Genomic DNA, 10335 nt, shown 5'->3' with positions numbered 1-10335 from the left:
ATACATATATACATACATACATATACATATATACATACATATACATACATACATATATATATATATGCATGCACGGGGAAGAGACCGGCCTGTCTGGAGAGGCGCGCTCTGCATTTAAACAGCGGCGGTGATGAGGCCCCATTCGGTTCAGGTGTACCCCATCACACGCCGCCAGCCCTGGCTATTTCAGCGCCCCTCCTCTCTCACGCACCCACTCATGTCGGGAGCCTGGCGAAGGGCGGCGATTAAGGGACGGGGTGATGATGATAATTAGGGGGAGGCAGCCGACTCGTCACAATATATATATATATATACACTGCCGTTCAAAACTTTGGGATCAGTAAGATTTGTTATGTTTTTTTAATCGAGTCTCTTGCGCTCATCAAGGCTGTATTTATTTGATCAAAAATACAGAAAAAACTGTAATATTGTGAGATATTATTTCAATTTCTAATATTGGTTTTCTGTTTTAATATATAATTTATTTCTGTGATCAAAGCTGAATTTTCAACATCATTACTCCAGTCTTCAGTGTCACATCATTCTTCAGAAATCATTCTAATATGCTGATTTATTATCAGTGCTGGAAACAGTTGTGCTGCACATGTTTTTTTTGTTTGTTTTTTTGAAACTGATACTTTTTTCTGGATTCTTTTGTGAATAAAAAGTTAAAAAGAACAGCATTTATTTAAAATTTAAATCTTTTCTAACAATATGAGTCTTTACTATAAATTTTTACCCATTTAACAAATCCTTGCTTTACTTTACATTACTTTCAAAAAAAGAAAGAAAAAAATTTGCTGACTCCAAACTTTTGAACGGTAGTGTATATTGTAACACAAGATTTCCAATAGCTAAAGCAGCACAGTAGGACAGGGTTATATATGGCCTCCTGCCAGGCAGAATAATTTGATCTGGAAAGAAGGCCTCCCAGGGAACAGCCCTGCCCTGCAACCAGATACGAGCCCCAGCCAAGCAGAACCAACCTGTCTGTGTGTGTCTGCACATCCATCCATCCATCCCCCTAAAATAACTGGCAGATCCACACACAAGCTGAAGAAATAGATGCTGCATGAATCGCTTTTATTTTGAAAAGATAGCAGACCAAAACTGTTCAAAAGTTTGGCATCATCATGATTTAATTATATATATATATATATATATATATATTCAAGGATGCGTTAAATGTAACAATGTGACAATAAAGACATTTACAATGTTACAAAAGATTTTTTATTTCAAATAAATGTTGTTCTTTTGAACTTTCTATTCATCAAAGATTTTTGAAAAAAAAAAAGCTATCATGGTTTTCACTAAAAAACATTAAGCAGTTGTTAAGCAGCAACTGTTTTCAACATTGATAACCATAAGAAATTTTTACAGTATTGTATTTTATGCATAACACCATATTAAGAAACAGACCCAATTTTTCAATTTTATGCACGCATTGCTACGCAATCACTCAGATGTTCAGAGTGCTTGCTAGAGCATTGCTACATGATTGCTACAGTGTTCTGTGGGTTGTTAGGTCATTGTTTACTAGCTCAAGTCAAAAGACTTGAGGTCCTAAGATTTTGTTGAGCTGTGCAAATCGAGGTAAAGTTCACATTTCAATTGGCTAAGCGTACCAGTTAATATAAAAGCTAAAAATCTGGTTTTTCGGATATGAAATGGTCTAGTATCTGTATTGTTTTTAAGAAAATACAGCATCCTGGACACACAATGTAAAGTTGTTCAGCCTATTAAAGATAGAAACCCTTCACATTGATTGCTGAGGTAAATGCAGTGTGGATGTTTATTCCCATGTGCCCGTGCCCAGACAGGGGAGTATGCCATGGATGAGGAGGAGGAGGAGGCGGGCCAGACGGGAACAGACAGAGATGTGGCCATTGAGGTTTTCGATTTACCTGAAAACGAGGACATCATCTCGCCATCAGAACTGGATGCCACCAAACTTTATCAGAAGTTTCGAGAGGTAAACCAAGATTGCATGCATTTTTTTTTTTTAAATGGATCAATGAAAGGACATACTTAACCTTTAGAAAACCTGAAAAGGTCAAACTAAATATTAATTCAGCTGTCAGCTTTATTTTCTGTCTAAATACAGATATAAATTATAATTTTGTTGTTTTGGCAATACATTTTAGCTATTTTATGTAAATAATAGTTTAACTTTTGAACTTTCTAATCATCAAAGAATCATGTTTTCAGAAAATATTAAGTACCTGTTTTCAACATTGCTAAAAATGTTTCTTGAGAAACAAATCAACATATTGAAATCATTTCTAAGTAATGACTGCTAAATATGAATAAATTACATTTTAAATTGTAATAAACTATAAATTGTTAAAAATCCATATTCTTTTGCGAGAAATGGTGTAAATATTGTGTCCCAGAACTCACTCATTCCTCAGTTGTCTCAGTCTATTTCCTGCTGGCTCTATGCTGTTCTTTCTCTTGAGTCTGGATTTGCAGAGAGAGAGAGTGTTGAGAGTGTGTTGTCACGCAGAGAGAGCCTCTCTGGTCAGTTTCCTTTGAGAGGAGGACTGTCCTTGAACATCCACTCATCTTTCTTCTACTGTCTCTTATCAGCTGCAGATTAAACACACTGTCACTGAAGCTGAGATCCAGAAACTCAAGAACAAGGTAAGAGGCTACTGTATCTGCAAATATTTTTTTCCCCCTCACAGAAAGCTACAAATTGGATGTTTTTTTCCCCAACTGGAATTTGCAGTACGTTGAAGAAAAAGAACAACTGCTTTTATTGCAAGTTTCCTTTATACTTCAAACTTTTTTGTTTGTTATCATTTATTAAGTAAGCAAGAGGAAAGTGCACCCACATGACCTCAGAATGGCAGCAAAAAAAAAAAAATCTGTGTTATTTTAGTATTATTTACTATTACACGCTGTTATAATATTTATTAATATTTTGAATTAGTTTAATATTTATATTGTCATTTTTTATATTTATTATTTTTATTTATATATATATATTATAGTATATTATAGTTTTTTTGTTGAATATTTATATTGTATCTTAGCTTTCTTTATTTACTAAAAACTAATTGTATTAGTTTTAGTTTCAGTTTTAGTTAACAAAAACAACACTGGCAAAAATCTGATGTTTTTGTTGCAACCGACTCAAATCTGTTTTGTATTTTGTAGTCTGAACAGCAAAAACAGCAAACCAAATAGGGTTTTTGTCATTCAGAACATGTCATACATTTTTTTTTTTATTCACACTTTCTTCAGAGCTAGTGGCATTCACTTTGTAGTGAATAGTGAATGAGTGAATGAGTCAGCGGTTTTGGACAGTATGTGCATGAATGCTTAAAGCACCTTCTCTTAAGCACCTTGTGAATTCAGTGACAAATGTCATGTTAGACATGAGCAGAATCACAAATTGTAGCTTTCCACACCGACGGCTAATCTCAGTTGTTGTCTGAGAAAATCTCTTGGCATAGTGCTGACGTTTACATCATTATTATTGCAACCCATGTAGATGCGCCAGATATTGACTACACTGCCTGAACAAAAGTCAGATTTCATCACTTGTGAAATGACAGTGTAGACACTCGCGGCTTGCTTATGGTGTGAACAAATCTATTTATATTCTTCCATCTCATATGAAGACATGTTGACATCGTTCAGTGTATCATTCCTGTAAAATAAAAGTAGTATGCACAGGAACATTTCTTAAGTTAGTAAATTGGGTCGGTTTTGTTTTCATTTAAACAGTTCACTATATGCTCTATTGACTTTGTGGGAATTTTACCTTCATTTCCTCCCTGTGTCTCCATCCTGGTTTCTCTATATAGCTGGCTGCAGTGGAAAAAGAGAAGGCAAGGTGGGAGAGAGAGAAGACGCAGCTCAAGCAAAGCATTGAGGACAATAAGGAGAGGATGCTAAAACTGGAGAGCTATTGGATCGAGGCTCAGACTCTGTGCCATACGGTCAATGAGCATCTGAAGGAGGCCCAAAGTCAGTATCAGGCCCTGGAAAAGAAGTACAACAAGGCCAAGAAGCTCATTAAAGACTTCCAGCAGAGGTACAGATTCTGAGATGATCGAAGCGTACTTTAACTCTGTCCTTTAAACATAAGAGAATTCATAGAGAATACTAAATACATTTCAGGTAATTATAATACCAGCGCAGCGCTGAAGAGAGGGATCTTGATTATATGGCTGCTGTTCTTCACAAAAGACCACAAATGAGCTCATTACCATGAATGGCAGTGAAAGAGCTTCTGAGTTTTTAAAGTAGTGGCGTTCTTAAACTCTGTTAGTTGCCTTGCTGTCTGCTGCCTACATAGGGAGCTGCCATGTTCGGTAGCATCCTAACCATCATAGAACCTTATAGGCAACCCACATTGGAAACACTTATATACAGGTATATACACCACTCTTCAAAAGTTTGGCTTCAGTTAGATGTTTTATATTCAGCAAGGCTGCATTTATTCAATTAAGTAAAAACTGTAATATTTTGACAATTTAAAATAGCTGTTTTCTATTTGAATATCTTTTAAAATGTCATTTATTCCTGTGATGCAAAGCTGAATTTTCAGCAGCTGTTACTCTAGCAGTCTTAGGTGTCACACGATCCTTCAGAAATTATTCTAATATGCTGATTTGGTGCTCAAGAATTATTTCTTTGTATTATCGGTGTTAAAAACAGTTTTGCTGCGTAATATTTTGGTGGAAACTGTGATACAGTTTTTTTTTCTTTGAATAGAATGTTATTTATTTGAAATAGAAATCTTTTTTAACATTATAAAAGTCTTTACTGTCACGTTTTGATTGATTTAATGCATCCTTGCTAAAAAGTAAAAACTTAAAGTATTCATTTCTAAAAAAAATACTAATAAATGATACTGTAAATATAAAGAAATTAATACAACTGATTTCAGTGGAGCTTGACATTAGCATGTCGCTAAGCTAACAGCAGTATACTCTGTTTTAAAAAATAAGCAGCACATACCAGTTGTATGTATAATAGTATTTTTTCTTAAATTAAATTAAATTGAAGTATTTTTATATAATTTTTAACTGAATTAATTGTATTTATAATTAACATTCATGTCACTTTGCCCACAATCTGGCATGGATTTTGAACATGCTGCAGTGCATTATGGGATTGGCTTCTCCACAAATGATACATGCCATGTTGGATTTGAACAAAAAGAAGTCCTAATAATCTGCATAATTATACTATCTACCTTTTGTAACAGCCTTTGTCGAGAATATGTTTGTGATTCTGTACGTAGGCAGCTCTCTAGGTTTTGGCACAGAGCCCTGGTGACAAGAAATGGCTTGTAGCCATTTACATACAATGTCTGTTCTACTGTAAAACAGCTGTCATGCTTGACCAGGTATATGCTGGCATAGCTGGTCGATTAGCATGGTGAAGCTAGAAGATCCAAATCACATATGAGTGACTAGCCTTTTCAATGGTAGATTTTGTACTTAAATGCAGCTTAGGTTATAAAAAGAAAAGATGCGTTGCGATTATAGGCTATAACTGTGAACTGTGAGTTTAGTCTTCATGATGTCTGTGTGGCTGAAGGTTGTGAAAATCTCAGCGTGCATTCCTCAAGCCTAAAAGTGTGTGTGAGCTGATCTCTGTGGTCATTTCTATCACAGCTCCTCTCCTCTGGAGCCTGACTGCCTTTAATTGTGGTTTCCCTTCAGGCATTATTGCCATAGTTAACTGCAGAGTCGCTGTCTATCCATGCCGACAAGCCTGAGTAAGCAGTCATGGCACTCCATTGTACGAGAAGTCTCTCAGTTGACAGTAGTTTGATGGATTTGTTTTTTGTTATTTGCATGATAATGAGGTTCTCTGCTCTCGAAGCCCTTCGAAACAGACTAATAGGTCCATGCAAACCTGTCTCAGCCCATATATGAGCACAAACATTATTGTTCTTTCGCCAAATCTCTGTCTTTGCTCGCTTTCAGAGAGATTGAGTTTGCGCAGAGGGAGGATGCAGAGAAGAAGAGGCTGGAGGAGGCGGAAAAAGCTAATTTGGCTGAAATCCAGAGTCTTCAAGTTAGGGTAATTATCTGCACACACACACACACACACACACACACACACACGTCAGTGCATTTCACTGCATTTCATGGCAACTGTCTTGTACTGTGAAATCATCCAAGTTTGTTTGCTTAAGTCAGTTTTTGAGCCCGCGTGGAAAAGGTATATCGCAACTGTGCAAGATTCTTAAATGTTTTGCTGGAAATTTGGATGAGACAAAGCATAGGAACGATATTAAAACATTACAGACCTTGTCAGTTTGAATATTAATTAGGTAACTCCCAGTAGTGATCTCCTGAAGGTCAGGTAAGTGAGTGCGTCAATAAATGGTGCGCTATATGCATGCACAATTCAGTGGGAGCGAATTCCACCTTTTGACAAAATGTTTGGACAACCAGTAACAGAATTTTTCTGTAAATCTATTTAAAATATCACAGTAAATAATTTTATTGTAGTTAGATATTATTTATACAGGCCTGTAATTATGTTTTACAAGTGTTATACAGTGAAATGGGCCACATACATGGGCCATAAGAAACCAACATATAGAATAGAACTTGTATAGAACATGTACATCTGCTGGCAGGAAGGCACATCTGTTTAACTGATAATATCTTGTAATATAATATTTAATAGAGATTTTTTTCATATAGGAGTATATACTACCCTGTTAAAAAAAAATTATTTTACTTTTATTTATTTATTTGTTTTTTGAAAGAAATTAATACTTTTATTTAGCAAGGACACATTAAGATCAAACATGACAGTAAATCTTTATAATATAATATTATAATTATACAAAAGCATTCTATTTCAAATAAATGCTGTTCTCTAATCAAAGAATCACAAAAAAGTATCAATTTCTACAAAAATATTATGAACTTGTTTTCAACAATGATGAATGAAGAAATATTTCTTGAGCAGCAAATCAGCATATTAGAATGATTTCTGAAGGATCATGTGACACCGAAGACTGGAGTAATGGCTGCTGAAAATTCAGCTTTGCCAACACAGGAATAAATAACATAAAATATATGAAAATAGAAAACAGTTATTTTAAATTGTAAGAATATTTAACAATATTACTGTTTTACTGTACTTGGTGACCATAAGAGATTTCTATACTGTATAATCCATATGTGTGTCGTATAAAAACTATAGCACGTGTGGTCTTGTTTAGATTGCTGCACTGGAGTCAGAGCTGATGCAGCTGATGAAGCAAAATGGCATCCAGGTAAACAATAACAACAACAGCGCTGAGAGCCGAGCCCAGCTGACTGAGAGACTGACAGCCTTACAGTGTCCAAGGAGAAGTGTTGCTGGAGGAGGTGAGTCACAAAAACACACATACACACACCTCAACACTCTCACCCACTGGCTTATTAATTACCAAAATGATCATCCGTCTTCTGTTTGACAAGTGTCCTCAAATAAACACACACTCACTCGCGTACCAGGACACACTTTATACAGCAGGTCATTTTTTGCACCCAAACTATTAATAGTGATATAGTGGTAGGTGAAGCACCATGCAGGTACCAGATGGCATCATCATTATGTGACAGGAACAATTAATACACAGGACAAATTTGCTTATCAGTCTCGATTAAAGCTGTGCTTATCAGAAAGATAGGAGGAAAGGAGATGGGTTTCAGCTACTACAGAGGGGAAATATGTAAAATCCAATGTATAAAACACACCCAATATTCCATGACGTTTAGTTAAAATCACAGCGTTCAGTGATGATATGATAAATATTGCTTTAATTTTTTTTATCCTCATATAAATAAACAGAACAAGCCATTAAAAAGGGAACTGAATAGGAGTTGTTAACATTAAATATTTTGGGGAAATTTGCATGTAGTGTAACAAACTCCATCTAAAATTAAAATACTATTGTGCTAATTCTTCATTGTTATTATTATTATTATGCATTTTTATTATTATAATGTTTTAATGTTATTTAAAAAATGTGTATTATGCATTATAATGATAATAATATGAATCATATCATCTCATTATTATTATCATCATGCATAATACAATAATTTTAAATATTAATATATATAGTGAGAGTGAGAGAGTAATAAAAATATCAATAATTATTTAAAATATATATTTTTCATATTTAAAAAATATTGTATTATGCATGTTGATGAGCTAATAATAAAAGTAATTTTTATTATTATTATTATTATATTTTTTATTTTTAAATAACAAAAATGTAAAAATATATTAGTAGTAGTAATAATAATCATAATGATAATCATTTGAATAAAAAAATTAGATAATAATAATAATTAACGTAAAAATCATTTATACTATATTTTCAATACATTGACAGCTGAACAAACAATGCCCTGGGACACAACAGTGTGAAATATTCAAAAAATATTTCTGTTCCTCATAGCCTCACTTGTGTTAAATATGGCGAGCACTTTCTGCTTGTTATGTAACAGTATCTCTCTGTAATAAACTCCATTCTGCACCAATGCCCCTACACCCTCTCTCATTTTGAACTCTGATCTTGCAGCTGCATGCAACTGAGGTTTGTTAATGAAATTAAAGCAGCATCATTCTTCTCAGGCACTTGATGCTTCACACCTCACACACTCAATAGTAATGGGTGCACTGGCCCTTCAAATCTGCCTATTCTGAATCTGCTATGATCACTGTGATAAGAGTGGACAGCGCTGGAAAGCTGATTGGATGCATTGTGACTGAATGAGGCAGATTATGAGGAAGTGCTGCCGCAGGGACGGCCTCAGTTCACTGAAAGCCTCTTCTGCAGGAAACCTCTCAGCCCTGTTTCCAACAAGAGCCCATTTCATTTCAAATATCCGTAAATAGCATATGGCGCTACAGGACATTGCATCATATAAACAAACTAGCCAGAAGTCTGTTGTAGGATTGTATGTTTTCATCAGCCAAAGTACCTGATATTTGATAGTGGATTACTGTCATTTTTTGCTTAAAGCAATTTTTTCCGTGTTACAATACTTTCTCCTATCCATGAGCAGTGAGAACTATAGTTGCAGGAAAATGTGTAAAGCAGGGGTGTCCAAACTACGGCCCGCTATCACTCCTGTGGCAGCCCACGAGGGATTTTTAAAAATGATACGAATCTGCAGAGGTGGGCAAACTACGGGCGTTTTCATCCAGCCCGTGAGGCAGTTGGTCCAAAATAGCTAATTTGATGCAATATCAGTAAAATCCAATAGCCTGTAATGCGGTATATAACGGTTGAGGCTAGAAGGGATACATATGGCGCTACTGGGCATGCGCACATCAATACAGCATAATTTTTGTGAAAATACATCTAAGATGCACTCAAATAATACAAATTACAAATACTTCAAAATAATCAAATACAACTGAAGGTAATATGAACAATACCATTAAAACATACAGATTAAACTACAAGGATGAATGCAGATGGATACTGATTCACTGCTTCCTGACTCAGAGCAGCAGCATGGTTAGGGCTAGAAGGTATATACTGTAGCCTACAGCTGCGACTACTGAGTATATGCACATCAATATAGAGTAATTTTTGTCACACTGTACAATAATAATTCTGTTTTTGCATTATTGTAGGGGGTAGGTTTAGGGTTGGGGTAGGTGTAGACGTTAAATAAAACACAATCTAATAGGTAGAAAATTAATTTCATTGTTCGTTTCCGGTCTGAGCTGTATCCCGTATATAACCCTCGATTTACCCCATCCCCATACAAGAAGAGAACTGCCATGTAGGCCTATGTACAAGTATACATACAGTACAGTAGTAAATGAGTGTCACTTTAGAATAAAAAAAAAATCAAAGCTTCATTTGTCATAAACATATTATGCGGCCCCTCACTTAATGTGGAAAACTTGATGTGGCGCTCGAGTCAAAAATAAATATAATAAATATGTTGCTGTTTCGCAGTCTGTGTATATTATGTTATGTAATTGTATGGATCTGTTTTGTGTGCTAGAACTGGACGAGCTGACGGGAACCAGTGGAACTCACCCTGAGAGAAACGAGAGGGTAAGACTCACTTTCACACGCACCAAACACTTCTCATTCAGACTCAGGACATTTAAACCAGATGCACTGATAAAGAATGAAAGTCAATTCTAATCTCATGCTTAATTCATGAGTATGTGTAGAATATGTCCGCTTTCTATGGTTACAAAATACTCCATTAACATTAAAGGGTCATATGATGCGATTTCAATTTTTCCTTTCTCTTTGGAGTGTTACAAGCTCTTGGTGCATAAAGAAGATCTGTAAAGTTGCAAAGACTAAAGTCTCAAATCCAA

The 10335-nt window shown here is 35.2% G+C and overlaps 1 protein-coding gene across 4 annotated transcripts in view; it reads left to right on the top strand.

Moving 5' to 3' along the window:
* The window catches only part of LOC107669756 (neurabin-1-like), a 61495-nt gene that overhangs the window by 41009 nt on the left and 10151 nt on the right, over positions 1–10335 (top strand). For all 4 annotated transcript variants that reach the window (XM_016462149.1, XM_016462163.1, XM_016462154.1 and 1 more), the window contains exons 7-12: positions 1820–1975; positions 2593–2646; positions 3819–4048; positions 5955–6051; positions 7211–7358; positions 10008–10060. In XM_016462149.1, coding sequence (XP_016317635.1) covers positions 1820–1975; positions 2593–2646; positions 3819–4048; positions 5955–6051; positions 7211–7358; positions 10008–10060 — 738 coding nt within the window. The remainder of the gene's footprint in view (positions 1–1819; positions 1976–2592; positions 2647–3818; positions 4049–5954; positions 6052–7210; positions 7359–10007; positions 10061–10335) is intronic.

The sequence above is a fragment of the Sinocyclocheilus anshuiensis genome, unplaced genomic scaffold (genome assembly GCF_001515605.1).
Source record: "Sinocyclocheilus anshuiensis isolate Anshui unplaced genomic scaffold, SAMN03320099.WGS_v1.1 scaffold253, whole genome shotgun sequence".
NCBI classification, from domain to species: Eukaryota; Metazoa; Chordata; class Actinopteri; order Cypriniformes; family Cyprinidae; genus Sinocyclocheilus; species Sinocyclocheilus anshuiensis.
The sequence above is the reverse complement of the archived record's forward strand: the minus strand, read 5'-3'. Positions and strand labels throughout refer to the sequence as shown.